This window comes from Prionailurus viverrinus, chromosome C2, assembly GCF_022837055.1.
Source record: "Prionailurus viverrinus isolate Anna chromosome C2, UM_Priviv_1.0, whole genome shotgun sequence".
Taxonomy (NCBI): domain Eukaryota; kingdom Metazoa; phylum Chordata; class Mammalia; order Carnivora; family Felidae; genus Prionailurus; species Prionailurus viverrinus.
The window spans coordinates 117,283,640-117,310,453 of NC_062569.1; the positions used below are offsets into that span (position 1 = coordinate 117,283,640).

General features: G+C 37.7%; 1 protein-coding gene across 2 annotated transcripts in view; it reads left to right on the top strand.

Annotated features, from left to right (window-relative positions):
* PROS1 (protein S) overlaps nucleotides 1–20,197 on the top strand; it is a 69,498-nt gene extending 49,301 nt beyond the window's left edge. For both annotated transcript variants that reach the window (XM_047876227.1, XM_047876228.1), the window contains exons 11-15: nucleotides 6,130–6,297; nucleotides 7,572–7,740; nucleotides 13,298–13,446; nucleotides 15,745–15,970; nucleotides 19,801–20,197. In XM_047876227.1, the coding sequence (XP_047732183.1) occupies nucleotides 6,130–6,297; nucleotides 7,572–7,740; nucleotides 13,298–13,446; nucleotides 15,745–15,970; nucleotides 19,801–19,961 (873 nt within the window). In that variant the 3' untranslated portion in view covers nucleotides 19,962–20,197. The remainder of the gene's footprint in view (nucleotides 1–6,129; nucleotides 6,298–7,571; nucleotides 7,741–13,297; nucleotides 13,447–15,744; nucleotides 15,971–19,800) is intronic.
* Nucleotides 20,198–26,814: the final 6,617 nt, after the last annotated feature.

Below are 26,814 nucleotides of genomic sequence, written 5' to 3' on the forward strand. Positions count from 1 at the left end.
TAAATGAAAGGGAAATGCAATAGTAACATAGAAATACACATCGAAAGACTAGTACATATAGTAATTAATTCAATTTCAAATATTAGCATATAGATAAGGAACCAATTTGTATAGAGAGTATATACCAGCCAGTACCAATTACAGTGCTCTTTTAGATAATCACTAAAAGTGAGCCTAAAATGGAAGTTTTCGTGAAGGGATTACTTTCATCTATAATGGGGAGAACTCTTTTCTGCAAGAGTCATTGCTGTTTTTAGCAGGTTCTAACTGAGAAATCAGCTTCACCTTAGAACGTGGTACCCAAAAGAGACACTTTATATGCCTGTGGGATTTGGCAAGAGGTCTATATTGAAAAGACATGTGACATCATCACTACATTATTTCATTTCTTTATTTACCCACTCGTGCATTCATATACTAACTAAGCCTTTAGTGAGCACTTCTAAAATGTTAAGTGCCTGGGGCTCCTGGGTGGCTCAGTCGGTTAAGCATCTGACTCTTGATTTTGGTTCAGGTCATTGATCTCACGGTTTGTGAGTTCCAGCCCTGCATCCGGCCCTGTGCTGTCGGTACGGAGTCGGCTTGGGATTCTCTCTCTCTCCCTCCCTGGCCCTCCGCCACTCATGTTCACATGTGCCGTCTGTCTCTTTCTCTCTCAAAATAAATCAACTTAAAACAAAGAATTGATGAAAATGCTAAGTTCCTGAGTTCAAGGCACTAGAGCTATGGCAAGAGATTTTCCTTGCTCTTGAGCTTACTTGGTACCTCACAATTTAACAGGTGATGCCTTATGAACTAATACAATATAATGTGAAATCATTACAGTACAGGTAGCAAATAAGGTACAGTTGCGCACAGATATGGTTTACCAAAAATGGGGCTATCTGTCCTTTGATAGCCATAGATTTGGGGCTCTGGACTCTTAAATAACTTTTTTAAAGTTTATTTATTCTATTTTGAGGGAGACAGGGACAGCGGGTAGTCGGGGAGGGGTAGAGAGAGAGGAAGAGAGAATCCCAAGCAGGCTCTACACTGTCAGTGGAGAGCCTGATGTGGGGCTCAAACCCACAAACCGTGAGATCACGACTTGAGCCAAAACAAAGACTTGGATGGTTTGTTGCCCAGGTGCCCGGGTGCTGCCCGGGTGCCCGGGGCTCTTGACTCTTGACCAAACAGTGTCTGCGCATGATCAGATGCAACTGTCAGAGAAATCACTAAAATTTTCTGGCTTCTCCAAATGCTCTCATTAGCATAGCTTTGCCGCTACATCTTTCCTACTGCATCTATACGTAGAATACTTGGCTCATACAGCTATTCCTCCACTGTCCTAGAGAATACATTTTTAAGTTTTTAAAAAAATTTTTTTAATGTTTATTTTTGCGAGAGAGAAAGCGCACGCGCACACACACACAAGTGGGGGAGGGGCAGAGACAGGGAGACACAGAATCCAAAGCAGGCTCCAGACCCTGAGCTGTCAGTAAAGCCTGATGTGGGGCTCGAATTCACAAACCGTGAGATCATGACTTGAGCCAAAGTTGGACGCTCAACCGACTGAGGCACCCAGGCGCCCCATTTTTTTAAGTTTATTTATTTATTTTGAGATGGCAAGCTTGAGCAGGGGAGGGGCACAGAAAGAGGAAGACAGAAAGGCAAGCATACCTGCATAGTCAGTGCAGAGCTCGAAGTGGGGCTTGAACTCATGGACCACGAGATCATGACTTGAGCCAAAGTCGGACACTTAACCGACTGAGCCACCAAGGCACTCCTGAAGAATACATTTTATTGCCTCGTGTCCCCACATCTCCTATCTAAAAATCACTAAAATCACTTTTTCAGCAAAAGAGAGCAAACAGAATTTTTCTGATCAATTGATACAAATTGAAAATGTCAGCTGTTTGGAGGAGAATTTAGATACATTTTAGGTAATATAGAATATATATAAAGAAGGTAAATATTTACCTGCAAGGCTAACATCTTGAGTTGCAGATAGTGTTTACTAATGAATTATCCATGAATGATATGTTAGAGGCAGGATTCTGGATTGGATAGAAGGCAGCTAGCTATTCAGTTCCATACATTTTGTCTTCTATATTTATGATTCTTATTAAAAATAAACTATTATTTAATGATATGCCCATATTTTAAATAAAACATAAAATTTCCCTTTGTAAATTGAATACAACTTGACATTAAAAATTTAAGAATAATAAGGAAATCAGAGAAAAACTTTAATCTGGTAATAAATTTGATGCTGGCTAGTTTTTAAAAATTCTTAATTTGATATTTTAGGAATTTATGAATTTTCTCCCCCGCCATTTAAATAAGATTTCTTTTCTCCCTATCTTTCATTTAAAAAATATTACTTCATGGTATTTTTACCATTTTACAGTTTTGTTGGTTTGTTAATAACTTGTACAGTTTCAGGCAAATTTATACAGACACGGAAATTATCTCAAATAAATATTTTAAGTAAATTCTTTAATTGACAAAGTTAAGTTATATTAATCATTAAGCATTAATACTTAAGTTACATTAAGCAAACTGGAGTGTTCACTTAGTACCATTTGCTTCACTAATTTTAAATAATTTTAAAATTTCAAATAAAATACTTTAAACTTTTTTTAATGTTTATTCATATTTGAGAGACAGAGACAGAGTGCAAGCTTGGGGTGGGGGCAGAGAGAGAAGGAGACACAGAATCTGAAGCAGGTTCCAGGCTCTGAGCTGTCAGCACAGAGCCTGATGCGGGGCTCGAACTCACAAACAGTGAGATCATAACCTGAGCCGAAGTCAGATGTTTAACCAACTGAGCCACCCAGGTGCCCCTCAAATAAAATACTTTGAAAATAAGAATTTAAAATGTAGAGCTTAGGATTGTTGTAATTGAGATAAATAGAATGTGGGTAATTGTTAATTAAAATGGTTATAAACCATAGAAATAAATAAGGCTATATTATAAGTCATTACATCTCATATTTAGGTATAATTCCAATATTGGTGGGAAATTTGTACTTTGTACCATATTTTTATTCATTCAAAAAGGTATTTATTGAGTGCTTTGTGTGCTGTTCCTTCTTCTAGGTAGTGAGGCTACAATAGTGATTAAAACAAAATCACCACTCTTGTGGAGCTTGCACTCTAGTGGTGAGATGTTAACCACGAATGCATGAACAAAATAGCTACGTCAGATAGTGGTTAGTGCTCAGAGGAAAAGGAAAAGCAAGGCCAGGCAAGAGTCATGATGGTGAGTGTGCATGTGGAATCAGGAAAGCCATCTCCGATGAAATCACATCTGACCGGAGACTTGAGGGCACAATCATGAGCAATATATGGGGCAAGATGATTCTGTGCCATATGAACAGCAAGTACAGACCATCAGGCAAGCGGATGTGATTGTTGTATTTGAGGAACAACACAAAGCTCAGCATAGATGCAGTGGAGTAAGAGAGGGAGGGAGGAATAGAAAATGAGGTTAGAAATGTGGTCTGGAATAACACCAGGTAGGGCCATGGGGACTCTATTGAGAAATTAGATTTTATGCTAAGTAGAAAGACCTAAGATGATTTTGAGAAGTGACATGATTTAATTTGCATGTATGTTAAAAGATAATCAATTCTAGGGGCACCTGGGTGAATCAGTTGATTGGGTTTCGACTCTTGATTTCAGCTGAGATCATGATCTTATGGTCTGTGGGATCGAGCCCCATGTTGGGCTCTGCACTGACAGTGTGGAGCCTGCTTGGGATTCTCTGTCTCTCACTCTGTCTCTGCCCCTCTCCCTCTCCCCCGCCCCTCAAAATAAGCAAGCACCAAAAAAAAGAAGATAATCCTAATCAGGACATGATGACTTTGTGGAAACTAGATAGTAGAGAGTAAGAATGAGACAGGATATGGGCCTATGAGACCACTGGACCACTGTAGTAACTCAGTGGAGAGAAGATGGCATCTCTGACTAGAGCGTTGATGGTAGGTGGTGAGAAGTGATCAGATTCTGGATATACTTTTGAGTTTCAGCCTTCAATTTAAGGTAGATAAAAAGTTTTGAATATTCAACATAAAGAGGGGTTTAACAGCCATGAGATTGATTATTGTTTATCTGTGGTTCTAAACTGTCTCATCAAGTGCCCATATATTCATAATGCTCCCTTCCTGTCCTATAATGAAATGCATCAATAATGTAAGCTACTTTTGCATATCCCTAGTAGAAACCAATATAATACCCTAATCACTATAAAAAGAAATAAAGGGAAGTAATTTATAAGAAAATAATACATATTTCAGTATATAAGGGCTCAAGTGCAAGTACAGTATTTGTCAAAGCTTGCTCCTATATGTAGAATAATGTGAAAGCTGCAAATGAAGACTCATGCTGGAGTATTGTATTGGCAATTCAAATACTGTAAATGCATAGATACCATCAGTAAAGGTGATCTTCCAAAATAGTGAGAAACTCTTGGTAAAGATCCACGCAAAACAAACATCAATTCATCCTTGGTTTGCAAGACTGTTGATATTCTTGAAAAATTCAGTGAATGCTGAAATGGTACAAAAAATGTTTTGTGTTCATATATGCCAAACTCAGATAAGCATGAGTACACTCTGCATGAATATCCTGCAGGGATATTCAGAAGGTTTGCAGGATATTGGGCATTTTATTATTTTGCATGACGATCCTCCCTATTACAGGTATCCAGCATCTTGCAATGTGAGCATGCATCCTACTCATTGCAACAGCTAAGTACCCTCCCCACCCCCAAATTTTCCAAATGCCCTGGAGTGGGAGAGTAGAGCCCCCATTTAAAAGTATTTGCATGACTAAGGGGAAAAAGGTCTGAGAACTGAGCTCTGGGGCTTATTATAGAGGTTGAAAAGAAAAGGAGGAGCCCCCAAAAGAGACAGAGATGGAGTGGTAAGACTTCCAGAAGCAAGCTAGGCTGAGGTTCTAGAGGCTAACTTAAATTTCTCCAGAAGGGGAGAGTGTGTTGCTAAGTGAAATAAGCCATACAGAGAAAGACAGATACCATATGGTTTCACTCTTATGTGGATCCTGAGAAACTTAACAGGAACCCATGGGGGAGGGGAAGGAAAAAAAAAGAGGTTAGAGTGGAAGAGAGCCAAAGCATAAGAGACTCTTAAAAACTGAGAACAAACTGAGGGCTGATGGGGGGTGGGAGGGAGGGGAGGGTGGGTGATGGGTATTGAGGAGGGCACCTTTTGGGATGAGCACCGGGTGTTGTATGGAAACCAATTTGACAATAAACTTCATATATTGAACAAAAAACGTTTCTCCAGAAGGGAATAGTCATTTGAGTAAAATGATACTGATTGGCTGCATTGAGGACAGAGCATTGACCAACTTTAAATCTGTAAATGTTACCAAAGTTATTTTACAATAGAGCATAATTTTTCTCTTCCTATAGTGGTGCTTTAACATGCCTACCTTTTCACTTCCATTACTGATGAGTAAAAGAAGAGTTTTCATTTTGAATGCTAGAGTTTTGCGTGAGGAGATTGGTTCTTCAAGTCGTCTTTTTGGGAGGATTTTTTATTGTTGTTTGCCATCACTTTCAGTCTTTTTTAAAAAAACAAACCACTTTCAAAATTGGAAAAACCCAATTTAATTTTATGTGTTGTGTTTCCTTATGACCTCAATTACTTTTGAATTTTGAAATAAAATATAATTTGTATGTAATGAACGGAACACTAGAGATACTGATTTCTCATAATTTATATTAAAAATTTATTTCCCTTATTGATTCCATATGTATACTTCCAGACAATTGCAAAATAAGAACACTTAAAAGTTTCCTAAGATTTTGTATAATTACACACTGGGGTTGAAAGATGTATTATAATTGAATGTTTAAATTTAAAAGAATAATATTGATTTTTTTACCTTAAAATATTCATTTACTTTTCAGACAAGAATTATCACTTTAAAACACATTTTTACCACTTTTATAGTAATTAGACATTTCAAATGGGTTTATGACAAATTAATTATTACATTAAAATGATTATTTTGAAAAATTATTTACTGGAATAATACCATGATTTTTTCAATCTTAATGTTTCAAATGACATGCAGTGATGTTTGGTTGTTTGATAATTTCTGTATTTTTAATTGTAGGTCTCTGTGGAAGAATTAGAATACAGTATTAGTGTAAAAATAGCTAAAGAAGCTGTAATGAATATAAATAAACCCAGAAGCCTTTTTAAGCCTGCAAATGGATTTCTAGAAACTAAAGTTTATTTTGCAGGATTACCTCGGAAAGGGGAGAATGTACTCATTAAACCGGTAATGATCCAAGCTTCTATCATTTATCATGGATGAATTCCTCTTGTCTGTAATAGATTTGAAGATGTGTTTTTCTTATAGTCAAAGAAGTTATTTTGTTGAACACACCAACTGTGACAACTTGAATTGAACAAGGAAAAATCACATAGTGATCCTTGAAATTGTATTAAGGAAATAAGAAAATGAATGTCGTGTTTTTGAGCCCATTTAAATCCCCAGTGTTACCCATGGAGAAGTAGGCCTTTTCAATTCTCAAGCATCAATTCAATGTTAACATAACTGTCCATATTCAGCTATTGCAGATACAAGTACATTTATTTGAGTCCAAAAATACAATATTTTATGGAAGCCAAAGAATTTTCTTAGGTCTATTTTAGGACTTAAAATTTGGGAGATAGAATAGCGTGTAGGATAGAACTTCTAAAAATCTTAAAAAAAAAATCTTTGCTGGGAGTACAACTTCAGCCTGTCATAAATTGAAGTTATAAATTAAAGATGATTTTCTGCATATGATGTTTGTCTAATAACCATGGAATAGGTTTTATGAAGGAGACTAATCACTGTCCTTGAAGAGCTTTAAAAATTTCATTTGAAGTCACGGGCCTGCCAATTACACTTGCTGATTTACCTTAAATATTTACTATTTTATATCCATCTTTTACTCATGGCAATTCAGTTACCATAACTTTTGAAAGATTTCTGCTATATGGTATAAAACCTGAATTGGTTAACCCATGTCAGAGTGAATATATCTGTTCCTTTGAAATTGAGAAATCAAGACATTTTAAAAGTAAAATAAATTATTCAAAACCTATTGGTAAAATGGCTACTGTGTGTCTCGAGTCTGGATGCTTTTTTGACTGAAGAAAGCAAACACTTTTGTTCCCGAAGACAGTCGGGATCTGATGGCAAGACAAACCTATATTATAAATGCAACTAAAGAAAGCAGCTTGCAGCCCAGGGCCACAGCTAGTAACGCACATGGAACTTGAGAGCAGAAAAACCATCTCTGGCTGGGAAAGGCCAGTAGGACTTGAGGTGTTAAAAATCATTAGGATCCCAGTGGGGCTCTGTGATGGCATAAACTGAAAAAGACTGTCCATCTGAAGGATACCTTAAAAAATTAGATAAAATTCGAAACATTTAAAATATTTAAAAATGTCGTCAAAGAAAGGGTTTTCCCTCTAAATGAAAACTGCATCTATATTCAGTTAAACCACTCTGAGTCTGACTTGTTTAAGTTGCACTCCTTGACCTATATTTCAATTGGTTAGATTAACCCTCGTCTAGATGGATGTATACGAGGCTGGAATTTGATGAATCAAGGAGCTTCGGGAGTAAAGGAAATTATTCAAGAAAAACAAAATAAGCATTGTCTTGTCACTGTGGAGAAGGGTTCCTACTATCCTGGTTCTGGAGTTGCCCTATTTAGCATAGATTATAGTAAGTGATTTCTCATTTTACTTCTCTTTTCTCATTAATGACTCAATTTATTCATTGACAAACTTCAGTAATTCCTTCAGTAAACATTATGGAGTACTTACTATGTGCCAGGAATGGTGTTAGGCTAATTCATATTGTTATATATTTTTTAAATTAACTTTTTGAAGTATATTAGGGGGAAAAAGTAGTTGAATATGCTTATGTTATTATTTAAAGATTATTGGCACATAACCCGATCAATTTCAAGTAAATTCGATTAACCTATTTTAAGGTTCACCCATTTCTCAGTTGTATTGAGTCTATTGATTAATGCATCAAAAGGATTTGTCTTCATTTCTGGCATTTTCATGTAACTGTTTCTTAAAATGTCCACCCCTCTGTTGAAATTGTCCATCTGTACACATTTTCTACCTGAGCCTTCAACTTATTATTCATAATTATTTTCAATTCCCTGTCTGATAGGTCCAATATCTGAGTCATAGCTAAGACTGGTCATGTTGACTGCTTTGTCTCTTGACGATATGTTGTTTTTCTTTGTTTCCTTCTGAATTGGATAATTTTTGGTTTAAAGATGAGCAACTTATGTAGAATAGTAGAGACAGATAAATAATATTTTTGTCTGGAAATGAGCATATTTCTGCTTTTGCTAGGCCCTTAATAAGGTGGTTGAATCAGTCTCATCAAGAGTTGAGCTGCTTAAGCTTTCTTGTTTCCACGAGTATTCTTCAAATTCCTTTATTGTTACCTAGTGCTTATGGTAGGGAATGGTTTCTAGAGGATTTTTCTTAATAGCTGATCCATCGTTAGTTTTAGGTATTCTGTTTAGGGTATGCCTCAAGAAAGTGTCTCTCCATGGTCTTGCTTCACCCCAGAAGAATGCTCTTGTTACTTGACATTTGGTAGCAAAGGCAATGGGGTCTGGAGAGCATTCTCTAATGTTCTGGTACAGATTCAATTTTTGGCAGATATTGTATCCTTTGACTTTTCTTTTCCCCCCTCCCAACCACCAGCGGGGGAGATATCTAATGGTCAAGACTCAAGATGTTTTTCTGCTTCTTTTCCATGGTAGGTGCTCTTTGGTTGTTTGTTTTTTCCAGTTTCCTTTCCCTAACCTGAAGATGTAATGGGTCTTTGTATGTGTCCTAATGATGACAAAGTTTGTTGCCTTTCTCCCAAAGCTGTAAGACTTTTGTTGCCTAAAGAAGACAGAGAAGGATCTGGGTGGGACTTTGTATACTCCCTTCAGGTTACTGCTCCTTTCTTCTAGGCCTGCACCAGGAGGGAAGCTTTCTCTAATTTCTTTCTCTGCCCCATTTTTCTCTTGAGTACCCATTTAAGGTCTATGAAGAAGAGCCTATAAATGGGTGTGGATTCCTCATGTGCCTGAAGTTCCCAGGGTTTCTGTATTCTCATATGAGCCCCCATTTGGAATTATCAGTTTGTTAATATTTTTATTTAAATTCTTCTCACCAAATTGTATAGCATCTGGTGTCTGCTCTGAGTAAGAGAGGAAACTCTTCCTGTCTTTCCATGGAAGCACTTATCTTTCTTCAGATTTCTACTTTGTTAGTTGCTCTGCAACCACAGCTCCCTGACAGTTCAAGAAAAATTGTGTTTAAGTATATAATTGGTCTTTTGTTGTTGTGGTTGTAAGGGCAGGAGCAGTGCTATTTCCAGTTTTGTCTACAGTCTTAAGCAGAACAGGAGCTCTTGCCAGACTGATCCAGGTTTTTGTGTGTACAAATAATATATCTGTAATATCCTAGGACATACATCTTTGTACTTTTATATGATTAATTCTGTAGGAGAGAATCTTAGATTCTGTCTGTCAAAGATTATGCAAATGTATAGTTCCTGTTGCTCAGTTAGATGCTTTTCCAAAAATGTTTTATGAATTTACATTCCTACCAACAGAATAAGAGAGTTTGTGCTTGAGATTTGTTTCCAATCTGAGAGTTGAAAAATTACAACTTGTAGTTTTACGTATGGTTATCCCAGTGTCTACTGAAGTTGAATATCTCTCCAGATGCTAATTAGCTATTTTTATATCTTAACTATCTTATTAGGTTCTTTGTCTTTTTCTGTTTAGGAGTCCGTTATTTGAGTGACTAAATTTTGCGTCACAAATTTAATGTTATTCTGATATCTCTGCTTTAAGAAAAAATTATATATATATATTTTTTTAATGTTTATTTTCAAGAGAGAGAGCAGGGGAGGGGCAGAGAGAGAGGGAGACACAGAATCCGAAGCAGGCTCAAGGCTCTGAAGCTGTCAGCGCAGAGCCTGACACGGGGCTCAAACCCACAAGCTGTGAGATCATGACCTGAGCTGAAGTCGGATGCTTAACTGACTGGACCACCCAGGCGCCCCAAGAAAAAAATTATATGTGAAATGTGTTTATTTGCAGTCTACGAAGTATTGCTACAGCTTTAAGGATGAATCTTACGCTGGTACTTTCTGTCTTCCTAACATAAGTTAATGCAATGTCTTCAACATTAGTTCTGTATATGATTTTTTAAAATGTTTTAACTAAAGTTGATGACTGAATGCAGGAAAAAACTAGGCCCACAATAACTTGCTTGAAGGAAAAACTCCCTGTAGAGAAAATGAGGGGTGGCTGGGTGGCTCACTCAGTTAAGCCTCCTACTTCCGCTCAGGTCATGATCTCACGGTTTATGAGTTCAAGCCCTGCATCAGGCTCTGTACTGACAACTCAGAGCCTGGAGCCTGCTTCAGATTCCGTGTCTCCCCCTCTATGCCTCTACTCTACTTGTGCTCTGTCTCTGTCTGTCAAAAATAAATAAACATTAAAAAAAAGAAAATGAAAATAGTTATATTGTGTCTGAAAAAAATCACTTTCATAAGTAATTAGCTATTTCATGGATAACTTGAAAGTGATCAACTTTTTAAAAAATTTTATATCCAAATTAGTTAGCATATAGTGCAATAATGTTTCAGGAGTAGATTCCAGTGATTCATCCCCTCCACATAATACCCAGTGCTCATCCCACCAAGTGTCTTCCTTAATGTCCCTTGTCCATTTAGCCCATCCCCCACCCCAACCCCCTCCAGCAACACTCAGTTTGTTCTCTATATTTAAGAGCATCTTATGGTTTGCCCCCATCCCTGTTTTTATATTTTTTTTACTTCCTTCTCTTATGTTCATCTGTTTCATATCTTAAATTCCACATGAGTGAAGTCAAATGATGTCTTTCTCTGACTAATTTTACTTAGCATAATATACTCTAATTCTATCCACGTTGTTGCAAATGGCAAAATTTCATTCTCTTGATTGCCAAGTAATATTCCATTGTGTGTGTGTATATGTATATATATATTTATATATGTATATATATGTGTATGTATATATATATTTATACATACACACACACACACACACACACACACACACACTACCTCTTCTTTACCCATTCATCAGTTGATGGACATTTGGGCTCTTTCCATACTTTGGCTATTATCAATAGCACTGCTATAAACATTGGGGTGCATGTTTCCCTTCAAAACAGCACACATGTATCCTTTGGATAAATACCTAGTAGTGCAATTGCTGGGTCACAAGGTAGTTCTATTTTTAATTTTTTGAGGAACCTCCATGCTGCTTTCTAGAGTGGTTGCACCAGTTTGCATTCATACCAGTAGTGGGATTTCTCTGCATCCTCACCAACATCTGTCATTGCCTGAGTTGTTCATTTTAGTCATTCTGACTGGTATGAGGTCATATCTCATTGTGGTTTTGATTTGTATTTCCCTGATGATAAGTGATGTTGAGGATCTTTTCATGTGTCTGTTAGCCATCTGGATGTCTTCTTTGGAAGAGTGTCTATTTGTGTCTTTTGTCCATTTCTTCACTGGATTATTTGTTTTTTGGGTGTTGAGTTTGATATGTTCTTTGTAGATTTTGGATAGTAACCCTTTATCTGATATGTCATTTGCAAATATCTTCTCCCATTCTGTTGGTTGCCTTTTAGTTTTGTTGATTGTTTCCTTCACTGCGCAGAAGCTTTATATCTTGAAGAGGTCCCAGTAGTTCGTTTTTGCTTTTGTTTCCCTTGCCTCCAGAGACGTGTTGAGTAAGAAGTTGCTGTGGCTGATGTCAAAGAGGTTTTTGACTGCTTTCTCCTCTAGGATTTTGATGGCTTCCTGTCTTACGTTTAGGTGTTTCATCCATTTTGAGTTTATTTTTGTGAATGATGTAAGAAAGTGACCAGGTTCAATCTTCTGCATGTTGCTGTCCAGTTTTCTCAACACCATTTGCTGAAGAGACTGTCTTTATTTCATTGGATATTCTTTCCTACTTTTTCAAAGATTAATTAGTCATACATTTGTGGATCCATTTCTGGGTTTTCTATTCTTTTCTATTGATTTAAGTGTTTGGTTTTGTGCCAGTACCATACTGCCCAAAAGTGACCAACTTTTAAATTAATATTTAAAGTTACATTATAATTTCTGTACATTTGCATGTTTATTTTAGTTTTAGTTTGTTAATATCTTATTGTAAATTTACTTATTTCAAAATGATTATATTTTATATATATATATATTTTTTTTTTTTTCTCTTGAGTGGAAATTAAGGATTAGGAGGAAAAAATGTAATAGCATTAGATGTGGCTAAGTGGAAGATCATCTTGTCAGGGGGCCATTATTTTCTCCATTGACATTTACCTTTTCAAAATCTACAAGCAGTATTTGGGCTATTGCTATATATTACTTCTTATTAAATAAGGAAGACTTTATTCAAATTGTGGATTAATATTTTTAGGAATTACAGTGTTTTGGAAACATATCAATTCAACACATGTTTGTTGAGTGACTGCTGTGGAGAACAACATGGTGTTAGAGACATGTAGAGCCTGTACTCTAGTGGGATAGACAATTAACCTAGTAATGAATAAAAAGGATGTTAACTAACTATTATGGCAAGAGAATCACAGGAGAAGAGTTCCTGTTAGAATTTCAGAGTCCAGAATTGATTTCAGAGTATTTCTCTGCTATCAAATATCTAACTCCCCTTTGTATAAATCCTTATTTTTCCTTCCCTCTGCTTTGAACTGACCCCCCCCCCCAACTTTAAGGATGAGGAATGGTGGGGTGGTGGGGCTATACCTAAGTGTTCCCTCAGAAATATTATAATAAATTCAGTGAACTTCCTTCTAAATGTGTGCTTTCAAATATGACCACCTTGAGATTTGACCACTGGTGATTATACAGGCGCAAGGAATATCTGTAAAATAGCAAACAGGGAAAATTCATAATAATCTGAAATACCACATCTAGAATTTTATTCTAGAAAGACCAGAAGAATGGGGCTTTATTTATTTGTTTTTTGCCTGCATTTAAAAAAAAAAATGGCTTTTGTTTTTCTGTGGTTTTTTTTTTTTTTTTTTTTTTGCCTAAGTTATATAGATCATTGAGAAAGGAGAACTAAAATCTTTAGTATTACACGAAAATGGCTTTGAGTATGAATAGGATTGGAATAATCCCTTCTGGTGTACTTTAGGAATACACTGATCCTGCTTCTGTTTTATTGTTTAAACAGATAATATATCCAACGCTGAGGGCTGGCAAGTAAACGTGTCCTTGAATATTCGTCCATCCGCAGGCACTGGTGTTATGTTCGCCTTGGTTTCTGGTTACACCGTGCCCTTTGCCTTGTCTTTGGTAGACTCCGCCTCTGAAAAGCTTCAGGTAACTTTACTAAACCTTAGTGATTCTTGTTTTTCTGTTTTGTTTTGTTATGTGTAAAGTGGATATATTAGCAGTATTTACCTCAAAGTGCTATTTTGAAGATTAAATGAGATAACATATGCAAAGTATTTGGCACACAGTCTCTAGTACATCAGTAAAGACTCCATAAATGTCCATTATTATTACTTTCTTACTGGCTTATTTCCAAGGTCTGATCTAAGAAGTAGGAGAAATTAAAAAGCCTGTTACTGCATCTACAGCCAAGATTAGGTAGACTCACACACAGGCTGCCTCGAGGTTTCCCAGAGTTCATAGAGATCCACCTTTATTTAGAGTTCTGGAAGTTATCATGGGAGTCTGTGCTAACAACATAAAAGTGAGTCTGATTAAAATTCACTCGCAGATATTCTGTGCCTAATTATAATGTTTTGTGCTCTCTGGCACTCTTAATCTTTTCTCCCATGAGTAAATTAGAAAGAACTAGAGAAAAGTAAAACCAGTCCACCTGGCTTCTTGCTGGCAACTCTGATTTCAAATTAGGAGGAAGAACAGGAAAAAACCTCTTGGATAAAAGCAAACATTACCATTATCAGAAGATCTGTATTATTCAGCCTTCTATTAGAGGCTAATAGCTCTGATCATGTGTCATCGACAGTGGATTCCAACAAGTTATAACAAGAAGCTTGTGTTTATGCCCAGGTTAGTTTGGATGTTCTCTGTAGCTTTTGGAAAGAGACATGTAATTGAATCATGTCTGTAATAATACAAAGATGTGCTGTTTGCAGACTAATGATGATTGCAGAGAGTTGCTAGTGGTTAAGCATAAGCAACCTAAGAGATCCTGCCAAGTTTTTATCTCCAGTCTACCACTAGGAGCTTACTACGTTTTAGATTTCAACTTGATTTCAACTTTTTGTTTGCCTTTTTTTTTTTTTTTTTTTTTTTTAATGAAATGGAAATCCTATCTTCAGCACTACATCCATGCAGTAGAGGACATTAAGGCATGCCATGTCTTTGATGTTTATTTGGTCTTTTCTGTGTTTGACTCCATGGCTGCTGCTGCTGCTTCTCCCCCCACCGCCCTCCTCCTGCTCCCCCTCCTTCTCCTCCTTCTCCTTCTTCATTTCCATGTCAGACTGCCTTCTCAAGATCTGTGTGCAGCGTTTCATAACATTATTTCACATACTATTGATCATTCTGGAACAGTTTGTTAGCTGGCCATTTTAAGACTCATATTAGTGAGTTCAAGGATATAGACATGTATAACGGTAACAGATTTCCTCAGACAGCCTGTATTTGTGAAGTAGAGACTTAACATAGGTATCCTGGATTCTTTTTTTTTTTTTTAATTTTTTTTTCAACGTTTATTTATTTTTGGGACAGAGAGAGACAGAGCATGAATGGGGGAGGGGCAGAGAGAGAGGGAGACACAGAATCGGAAACAGGCTCCAGGCTCTGAGCCATCAGCCCAGAGCCTGACGCGGGGCTCGAACTCACGGACCGCGAGATCGTGACCTGGCTGAAGTCGGACGCTTAACCGACTGTGCCACCCAGGCGCCCCTAGGTATCTTGGATTCTTAAGTAAATATTTCAGACTGTCTTTCTACCGTCTCATAACATCCATGTTCCTAGTCCCCATTTTATTTTCTGTCTTTTTACATTTCTTCCACATACACATATGTTATATGCATAGATCACTGTCAACAAGTTGAGTGAATTGTGTATCAGCACTTTGAAAAGTTAACAAAATGAAAACATTCTGTGTTTTGAATATCATCTGGTGAATACTCTAACTTAGTTCTGGTGAACCCTGGCTTTTCCCTCTCAGGAGTTCTTCGCTCACTTTGTCCCAAGTCTTACAGGATTGCTTGTGTGGCACACAAAACCCTTTCAGTCTTGCTGGCATGTGCTTACTAAAGCACTTTACATTTTCCAAGTCTTTTCCCCAACAAAGGGTTATTCAGCTCCTTCCTCTTTCACATGTAAGTGTTGAAGTTAGGAAGGCTCACAAACAGAAAAATATTGCTTAAGACATGAGTTTAGGCAAACAACTCTCTTGGCTTACTGAATTTTTAGAAGCCACTATACATCTTAGCTGACCCTGAAATTCGTAAAGCTAATGTATATTTTAAAGTTATGATTATTATAACAAAGTTTTTAAATTTAAATTGGGAAGCTCTATCATACTTATTTTTTCCTCATTGTAAGTCAGTTTTTGAACTTAAAAGCCCCAAAGTCACTCTTAAGTGGCATTACCATTAATACTTGCTTATATTTTGTCTTTGCTCTGTTTTTCAGGATATCCTGGTATCTGTCAAAAATATGGTAGTATCTCGGGTAGAGGCCATAAGTCTGTGTTCCAGTGAACAATTCCATCTGGAAGTAAGGGTCAACAGAACCAGTCTGGAACTGTTGACTCCACTTAAAAAAGATATCATCTACTCCGAAGACCTTCAAAGTCAACTTGCCATTTTGGACATAGCAATGAAAGAAAGAGTGTCCACTTACCTGGGTGGCCTTCCAGGTATCTTCTTACTTTTTTTTTTCAAAGTTATCTTTAAAACATCTTTCAAAGTATGTTTTTAATCAAATTGATACTATTTTAAAATTTTCATTTTAATAAAAGGGCATTAGAAGGGAAGACAAAATTACGGTATCCATTAGTCTTTTCCTGGGGATTTATATTGACATTTTATTGGTACATTTTGTTTATTAATTGTTTTTAATAGTGAACTAAAACTAACCAAGTTTTGCTGACTATCCTAGTCAGAACATATTTATTATTGGGGCGCCTGGGTGGCTCAGTTGGTTGAGTGTCCAACTTCAGCTCAGGTCATGACCTCGCGGTCCATGAGTTCAAGCCCTGCGTCAGGCTCTGTGCTGACAGCTCGGAGCCTGAGCCTGCTTCGGATTCTGTGTTCCCCTCTCTCTCTGCCCCTCCCCCACTCATCCTCTGTCTCTCTCTGTCTCAGAAATAAACAAACATTAAAAAATTAAAAAAAAACATATTTATTATTTCAGTTCCTCCTCAAATAGTCTTGTGAGTTTAACATTTATTCTTTAATTCATCCATCATTTGTTTACCTTATATTTATTAAGAACCTACATCCCAGGTACCAGGGACATAGTAATAAAAAAAAAAAGATATGATCCCTGTTTCTAAGCCTTTTACAATCTAGTGGTAGAGGCAGTCACTAAATAACCAGTTAGGAAAATATGAGGATAGTTAAAATAGTGATAACTCCTATGAAGGAATAGTAGGTATTGCTCTTAGAGCCTGAAAATGGGGACTTGGTCTGGTTGTGGGGGCCAGGAATGAGCTCTCTACAGAAAAGGCTAAGATGTAAATATGATAAATTGAAGGATTAAACTTAACCAAGTAATGGGGTAGGAATTGGAATTAATATGCAAGTGAAATGGTCTATATGTGGGCAGAATGGGGGATTGACACGCTTGAGGAATATATAGAAGATGGGTGTGGTGCGAGCATATTGAGCAAGGGGATGGTAGTACAAGATGAGGCTGTGAACTGGGTGAGGATTTGTAGACCTGGTCTGGGGTCCTGAGTCTTCTTGTAAGAGCCATGGGAGTCTTTAAAAATTTGTAGGCAAGCAAATGGTATGTCAATATACCATGCGTGATGGATGGAGATGGACAGGTGGAAGGCAAAAGTGGATGAGATGAGCTGGGGGCTAATGAAGTAGTAACAAACAGAAGCAACAAGCATCAATCAGTACCTAGTGAACAGTCTGGGCATGTTCAGACTGCTTCAAATGGATCCACTTTTTAAATTTTAATTTTAAATAGACCTGTGAGGTAGGTGCTATTATTATCCCCATATTACAGATGAGAAAGCTGCCGGACTAGGATGATGGCAGTGAAGATGGCACATTGGAGATGTATGTGGAAAACAAAATTAATAGGATTTGGGGCACCTGGGTTTCTCAGTTGGTTGAGCAACTCTTGATTTCAGCTCAGGTCATGATCTCACTGTTCGTGAGATCAAGTCCTGCATCAGGCTCTGTGTTGACAGTGTGGAGCCTGCTTGGGACTCTCTCCCTCTCTCTCTGCCCCCCCATGCTTCCCCCCTCAAAACAAATAAATAAACATTAAAAATTTTAATAGGGTAGAAAGGCAGGTGTAGGGATCCCCTTCTTAGGTATCTGGCATGTCCAGTTTCATGGGCGGAGATTCCATTTACCGTAAGATGGGGAAAACTGGAGGAAGAGCACATTCATCTTTAACTTAATATTGGAAAATATGAAATTGGCATCGATCTTACATTTTAAATGGCAAAAATAATTGAGGGAGAGAGTTTTTGAGGAATATTTTCTGATACTATTTTCAGGTTATTCTCCTAGGAAAATTCTGAGTTTGATGTCTGGACTTCTAGTAATCTTCATTATATTACTTTAACTGCTCAGGGCCTTCATTTTTGTATATGGAAATTTTATCTGGGTTTTTGAGGAATAGAAGTAAAGATTCTATAAAAGTGATAGATTATGGGGCGCCTGGGTGGCTCAGTCGGTTAAGCATCTGACTTCAGCTCAGGTCATGATCTCACAGCTTGTGAGTTCCAGCCCCGCATCAGGCTCTTTGCTGACGGCTCGGAGCCTGGAGCCTGCTTTGGTTTCTGTGTCTCCCTCTCTCTCTCTGCCCTTCCCCTGCTCACAGTCTCTCTCTCTCTCTCTCTCTCTCTCTCTCTCTCTCTCTCTCTCTCTCAAAAAATAAACGTTAAAAAAATAAACATAAAAAAATTTTATTAAAGTGATAGATTAGACAGATAGAAAGTCTATCATTGTTAATTATTACAAAGTTACTTAAGTTACTGTGGATAATTATTAGGAAGTATCATTATTGTTCAAATAAATGAATTCTGTATCAAAATCTACCTCCTTATTTACAAATTAGTTGAACGCAATTTTTGTAAATCAGACAACAAAAGAGTTCAAAAGAGGTAAAACTGTCAAATTTTAGTGGTTCCAGGACTTTTTCACCAACACTTTAGATTGACTTCAGGTAAGATGTGTTTAGAAAAAGAGTGAGGAAAATTGAGGAGAACTGTGACAATTGAGATATTAGGAGTAGAAACAATGGGATAGGTAAATTACCAGTTAACATGCAAAATAGGCATATTGAATTGAATGTTATGAATTAAAAATCAGGGAAAATTGATGATTCTGAGGATTTTTATAATAGTGGCATAATCTTTGATGCTCTGCCAGACTTGAAAGGGTTTCATAAAAAATGCTGTGAGCCCCTAGAAAAGTATGGACTTTATTCACTGTATTGGCAAACTAGAGGTAGAAAATTTGAACTGAATATTTTTTGCATAAGGCACTAAGGAAGAAGAATAAAGGCTGAAAAATGTGCATTGGGAACTAAATTGATGGAGAGAAGATGCCAAAAAAGAAGCAAGTATAGAGATGGATGTTGTTACGATGAATCATAGCTCTTAGGAATTCAAGGGTGTAACTCAAGTATTAAGTCTGATGAAGAAAGTGAAAGTGTAGAAAGGCCCAAAGACCCTAAACTAGTCACTGAAGCATTATTAAAATTATTTTTTAAAACACCAAACAGCACATAAAAGTGAATTCCCTATCATGAGTTGCCATTTTATGCTCAGCAAGAAGCTATTTTTTTGGGAAGATACAGAAATCTGCTTTTATTCTAGCAATAATAAAAGAGATATATTTATCATGACATTTTAAAAAGATTTCCAAGTAGCTATAGTTTGATTTGAAAAATCATTTGAAAAACTGATTTAAAAATGCTTATAAACTATTGTACAAATTTAAAGAGAAAATAATAAGGGTGCCTGGGCGGTTCAGTCAGTTAAGTGTCCCGACTCTTGATTTCGGCTCAGGTCATGATTCCAGGGTCATGGGATCGAGCCCCACATCTGGCTCCACACTGAGCATGGAGCCTGCTTGAGATGTTCTCTCTGTCTCTCTCTGTCTCTCTCTTTCTCTCTCTCTCTGTCTCTCCTGCTCTCATGCTCTCTCTCTCTCAAAAAAAATTTTTCAAAAGAGAAAATAATAAAGTAGAACATCGCAAGTAAGAATATGCTCTTTTCTACTCTTTTTCAAGTGTGTTTACTTATCTTAGGTTTTGATGAGACTGATTGTGTTTATGAAATCAGAGGAACTCATGATATGCTGAATCCAGTGCCAGGCACAATACTTTATATACATGAGTCACTTAATATAAATTTATTGGATAGAATAACATTACTAACATTTGCCTTATGATTAGAATTAGGTTGGAAATGGGAAGTCTGAATAGTTCCTCTAGTTGTAAGCAAATAAGATGCCAAAAGTCTTGGGCTAATATTTTAATGTTCTATTCTTACAGATATTCCGTTCAGCGCCACGCCAGTGAATGCTTTTTATAATGGCTGTATGGAAATGAACATTAATGGTGTTCAGTTGGATCTGGATGAAGCCATTTCTAAGCATAATGATATTAGAGCTCACTCATGTCCATCAGTTTTGAAAAAAACAAAGAATTCTTAAGGCATCTTTCCTGTGCTGATGATATTTTTTTCCTGTGTGTAATTATACTTACGTTTCAATAATAGCTGAAGGGTTTTTACCTGCAGTGTGCAGGCCTTGATTATTTTATGGTACTTCGACTTTCCTGGAATTTCAAAAAAGGTTGTTTTTCAAGAGAACAAGACCCTTTTGTGATACAAACCACATTAAAAAATTCTTACCTCTATTGCTGCCTAGAAATTAAATAATGAAATACACAAACATTTCTAATTTGAATTTGTTTTGCTACAAATGACATTTCTTCATGTTTATGTTTGCAAAAGTAAAATTTGGGGCACCTGGGTGGCGCAGTCGGTTAAGCGTCGGACTTCAGCCAGGTCATGATCTCGCGGTCCGTGAGTTCGAGCCCCGCATCGGGCTCTGGGCTGATGGCTCAGAGCTTGGAGCCTGTTTCTGATTCTGTGTCTCCCTCTCTCTCTGCCCCTCCCCCGTTCATGCTCTGTCTCTCTCTGAACCAAAAATAAATAAATGTTGAAAAAAAAAATTTAAAAAAAAAAGTAAAATTTGATTTTATCACCATGAGTTGGTGCTTAAATATCTGTGTTTTTTTGGAAGGCAGGGAAGTAAACTCAAACAAAAGTGCATGTACTAAATACTTGTGATCATAGCAGATACTATTTTATTTATTTTCGTTATTTCCTAATGAAGGCAGAAGGAGAGACAGTGGCCTAAGTATGAATTGAGTGGAAGGCTTTAAAGCTTTATTCCCAGCAGCTCCTCAGGCGGACCAGTTTTGGCTTCATTTTTCTTTCTCTTAGCTTCACATTTTAACCGGTGGCTCTCGTGAGTTACAAAACAAGTGGGACACCTGTTCACGAGAGCTCATGGTTCTTGCTGGTTAGTAATTGGAGTTCACGAGGATGAGATACTAGATTGTGCTGGAATGGGCGTGGAAACCCGGGACGGGTACACTCCTTAAATTTGGCTGTGTGGGGGCGCACAAGCTCTAGATTAGAAAAGGCAGAACCTAAGTGGAAAGGATGAATGAGAGAATGAATGAGGTGGACGTTCATAGTTATTCTTGAATCAAACTTCAATTACCAGGGTCACTTGCCAGCATTGTGATTGTTGAAGGGCAATGAACTCTGAAAAGTAAAACAGATGTAATGAAAGGATAACCACACGGGGACATAGTTAAGATTGTGTCTTTGGAATGAGGAGGTAAGGATGCCAAGTCCTTGTTGGTAATGCATTTCCAGTGGCAGTTTTATCACTCCCAAACCTACCAGTCACATTAGGTAGGTACCAAAGGTTTCATTGATAGTTTTGGAAACAATTTTTTTTTCTACTGTAGATATTTTATAGCATGTAAAACATAATCGACTGGGGTATTTTCTAAAAATTATGTGAATCATATCTATATTCTATCAACTCTTTGAACAGACGGTATAATTATGTAATATACATGTGAGTCTTCATACAGTACAGTAGTTCTTCAGTTGAAAGGTGTAAAGCTCAAATATTTGATCAGTAGTTATGGGTAAGGTGTGTGCTGGAGCTCAGAAAGGGAAGAAAAGCAAAGGTATTATGTGTTGAGTGTTTGACTCATACCAGAAATTGTGCTAGCTCTTCTTACTGGCTGTAATCTTTCTCCCAATTACTATGGTGTACTATGGGTGATGAATTCAGGCAACAGCTATGGACAATTATGTTGGTGTAAAAAAGCAAAGAAGTACAAAAACTGAAAGCATATGGAAAGGGAAAAAAGGAAAGGAAGGAAGGGAAATGAATTCTCTTTGCAGAGGAGTTTTCACATTCTTGCTTAATTATGCCCAGATACGAGGACAGCTATAGGGATCAATTCCACATTTTCCATCAGAAACAGAAAACTTCCAACATGCAGTGACCTTCACAGAGGCTCCATCTTTCTTTGCGATGCATGTACATGTGGCTTGGGGCGGGGGGTGTTTCTTACAAACAAGATTCATCCGACAATGATTTTACACATGGGTTAGTTGTTATACCAGACTTCAGGGCTTCCCAGAGAACTTACATTTGAAAATTGGATCTTCTCCTATAGAAGGGGACAAATCGTTTTTCTTACTAAAGTTTCAAATGGTAGGATCTAAAATCTTATTCTGTTAGTAGTCTCCAGACAGAAAAACCACTGGATACATCTGATCTTTTTTCAAGTTGACCTTCAGGGGGTTGGGTCAATATTTAAATGACATAGGAAGAATCTAATATCGTTATCTGGAGTTGCCAAATAATAAATAAATGTAAAATAATAATACATTACTTTATACAGATATAAATAATAAATATAAAATGTAATTAAACAGAGCTATATTGAACATGGGTTGAGGCTGGAGCCTTCAGGGAGGAATACCTTACTGAGCCAACTCAGCATGGACAAGGCAGCCACAGAGGATTAACAGCTGGCTGTTCTGGAAAATAGGTACAGTCCTAGCCTGCTTTGTACGTGTGGCTAGCAGGTTACCAGGAGGCGATCCAAACTAGGTGTCTGAATCAAGAGTCCATGTCCAAATTCAAAAATCTATATTGCTCTTTTATCCTTGCCAGTTATCCCACCACTCAGTAAATGTTAATTGTTGGTGTGAACAAATTCTGTATTCAGTTCTATATATAACTTGCTATGCCTTTGAGTCTCAGCTGATAATATTAATTTGATAGTTTTGAAGACAAATTAATATTACTTAATTAAATTAAGGAAATGCTGACAATGACTCTGAAAATGTATATAATTAGAACTCTGGGCTATATATTGTCCTAGGAAAACAACGGAGAAAATGTTCTAGTCCTCCCATAAAAATATTCACAGTCTAGGAGATAGTAGAGAAATGGTACAGATAATTCAAATATGAGCCTGAGTTTGGTAAGAGGTGCAACAGGGGAATAAACCATATGCAGGGGGTTTTGGTGAGGGAGAAATTGATTACAAATGCAAGCCTAGTGAGTTGCTATTTATATTAGGCCTAATAAGATACATATGAATTTCTTGGGGCACCTGGGTGGCTCAGTCAGTTAAGCATCTGACTCTTGGTTTTGGTTCAGATCTTGACCTCACAGTCATGAGACTGAGTCCGCATTGGGCTCTGCCCTGAGCATGAAGCCTGCTTGGGATTCTCTCTGCCCCTCCCTTCTCTCTCTGCCCTTCCCCTGCTCATTCTCTCTCTTTCTCTCTCTCTCTCTCTCTCTCTCACACACACACACATACACACACACACACACACACACACTCAAAATAAACATTAAGTATATATATTCATATACATATATATACATATATATGAACATATGAATTTCCATTAGTTTCTCTGCTTCCAAGTCCTGTTTCCCATAATGTTTTGGTAATCTCTCACACAGAGATCTTATTTCAGCATAATTCTCAAAATCTCCCTTATTTCCCTATTGATTATTTCATGAAGTACAGATGATTAATCCTAGCTGTCAAGAGCTTTTATCATTAAACTAGTGAATCTCAACCCAAGATGCTTATTCGATTCACTGGCCCCATTGCAGACAACTGAATCAGAAGATTCCCGTGGATAACCAGAGTCACAAGGCACGGATCCAGCCTCTGGGTTCTTCCCTCTGTCTCCTTCCCATGTGCATGTGAGCTCACGGGGGCACACAGAAAAACAGACATAAAGCAAAAAATCAGTGAAAAGTGGAGATAGGAGAAAGAGAGGGACAGGTATGAGAGTGTGTGTGAACAAAACCAGGAGGAGAGGAAAGGACAAAGAGAAAATGAGAGGAGATGAGAAAGATATGAAAACAGGTTCAGTGAAAGATTTGGTAAGATACAAAATGAAGAAAAGGAAAGAGAAAAAGCAAAGGACACAGACAGATATTGGTGAAGAGAATATGATATAGAGAAAAAATATAAAAAGAAATCAAATATCTACTTTCCTCTAGACACTTAGATAGGAGTAGGTGATATTAGTAGTGACAAACTGAGATACACATAGAAAAGGGATTAGAGAGAGACTGAGATAATGAAATAGAGATAATAATTTATAAGAAGAAATTTAGGGGCACCCAGCTGGCTCATTCGGTTAAGCGTCTGACTTCGGCTCAGGTCATGATCTCCCGGTCTGGGAGTTCCAGACCCACGTCGGGCTCTCTGCTGACAGCTCAGAGCCTGGAGCCTGCTTCAGATTTAGTGACTTCCTCTCTCTCTGCTCCTCCCCAGCTCACAATCTATTTCTCTCTCCCTCTTTCTCAAAAATAAACGTTAAAGAAGAAAAGACATTTAAAAGGAAAAAGTGAAAGAAGAAAGGTAGAAAGAGACAAACAGAAAAGACTAGATGAGCATAGAAAGAAAAAAAGAAGTAGGGAGGAGATGAGCCAAGCATAGGCAGACAGGCAGAAGGAACAAATATAAATGGAAAGAAGGAGGGAAAGAGTGCCAGAAGAAAAACAAGAAAGGGGCAGATGTAGAAATAAAGAGAATATGTCCGGGAAGAGAACGCAGGAACAAGAAGAACATAGTAATAATTAAGAGAGGAAAAAGTAAGAAATGAGAGAGAGAAAAAGAAAGAAAGAGAACCAGAAATACAGAGGAAGGCAAGAAGTAGAGGGGACGCATTCAGTTTACCCAAGGTGAGGGTGGCAACTGTAAGACTTGGGGCTGGAGATGATGTTCCATGCTGGGAGGCGGAGCTCTCAGCCAAGTATCTGCTAAATAGGGTACACCCCAGAGTGTCCCCAAAATCATCACCAAGGAATCCTCTATGGGAATTCATAGGTATGCTCTTGTACCATTCTGCCAGGAATAGATGGAAAGGCTTGCCACTAGCATCGCTGGCATGTTTCTTGCCTTATTTCTGACCTCTTTGAAATTAGGGGCACGGTCAGTTTACACCAAAAGGAATTGTCAGGAATTACATCTGGGGAAATGCAGAGGAGAGAGGGCACTCTTAAACATGGTGTGAGATCGATGCTACAATTGGAACAGTGAGAACTTACATTTTATTTTTTCTTTAAGTTTTTATTTATTCTGAGAGAGAGAGAGGGAGAGAGAGAGAACGGGGGAGGGGCAGAGAGAGGGGGAGAGAGAGAATCCCAAGCAGGCTCTGCACTGTCAGTGTGAAGCCTGATGCGGGGCTCAAACTCACAAACCGTGAGATTATGACCTGAGCTGAAACCAAGACTCGGGCGCTTAACCTACTGAGCCACCCAGGCACCCCAAAAACTTTTAAACCCACTGTCGTATGAGAATCCAAGCATCATAGCCTGTGGCTGCTGGCCTATTAATAGTGGTCTAGTTATATAAATGTGCAACCCCTAGGAGTGAAGGAAAGAAAATCCAGTCGTATTTGCAAATGACAAGTTTATGAAAACTACTGAGTTACAGAGTGTCATATCATATTCCACGAAGGAAGAAGCTTGCTTGAATTGCACCCTCCGGTAGAATCAATCGTTAAGGTAATGTAGCCATCTCCTTACACCTCTTTGGAACAGCTTCTCTCGATTTTTAACATTCCTTTGTCTTTGTTATAGACCCCAAAACATGTAGAACAATTAGTTTTGGAAACTAATTGTCTGGAAATTTAAGTAATGTGTTTTTATTTTCCTTGCAAGCACCACATTTTTCCAGAATCTCCCCAAAGCGTGAAACTTGCTGTTGAACATGTTGCTCTTGGAAGGCTTTGGCAGATGCATATGAAACTAAAAATAGTAGCTTTCAAAGAAAATTTTTCTCTTATGCCAGGCCATTTTGAGCTGAATCCTCACACTCTGTGGTATCTGTACTTTCCCGTCTGTTGTTTAAAATACTCTAGAAATGCCTGAAAAGACTAGGGATATATAGCCTTTTTTTTTTTTTTTTTTTTTTTTTTTTGAGATAGAGAGAGCCTGCAAGCAGGGGATGGACAGAGAGAGAGAGATGGTGAGGAAGAATCAATCTTAAGCAGACTCCAAGCCCAGTGCATAGCCTGAGGCGGAGCTCAATCTCATGATGTGAGATCATGACCTGAGCTGAAATCAAGAGTCAGACGCTTAACAGAGCCACCCAGGCGCCCCAAGGGATCTGTAACTTTTAAATAGTAATTGTTATTTCACTCTTAGCTCAATCTAGCTTCACAAGAGCTCTGTGCATAGAGCATGGCATCTAATCATGAATCTCCCTTCAAGATCACAAAGATGTCTTCCTCGCTCCTGCCTTTCTTTCCTTCCATCTTTATTCCTTCCTCCCTTTCTAGTAAGGAAGATTAAGCCTTACAGGCCCTGATTGCTTGAAAACTATTGGTATAATAACATCAAGTCTTCTGGTGATCAGATTGTTTACCCCAGAGAATTATCTGTGGGGTTTCTGAAGGCCATGAACTGCACACGATTGTAGGAAAACTTCTGAAAGTTTTGTTGTGGAACACATACAATATGCTACACTTGTTCTACACTTGTAGGTACTTGGGCTACATGAGTGAAAACCTTGCATCTATGTACAAATATAGTCATGGGAAAAAAAGAAACTAGAGGTCCAACCCAGAAAGCAAAAGTATCTTCTGTGACTCTTTGCATATCATGGCTTAATTTAAATCAGGTTTTACTTTGTATTTCAGATTTCAGTTTACTTTTTTACTGCTCATGTTTATTTAAAAAAAAAGCGGGAGGGGGCACCTGGATGGCTCAGTTGGCTAAGCATCTGACTTCGGCTCAGGTTATCATCTCACAGCTTGTGAGTTCAAGTCCCACGTCAGGCTCTGTGCAGATAGCTCAGAGCCTAGAGCCTGCTTTGGATTCTGTGTCTCCCTCTTTCTCTGCCTCTCCCCTGCTCCTACTCTCTCTCTCTCAAAAATAAATAATAAAACATTAAAAAAAACTTATTTGAGTCTGGAATTCAGATAGA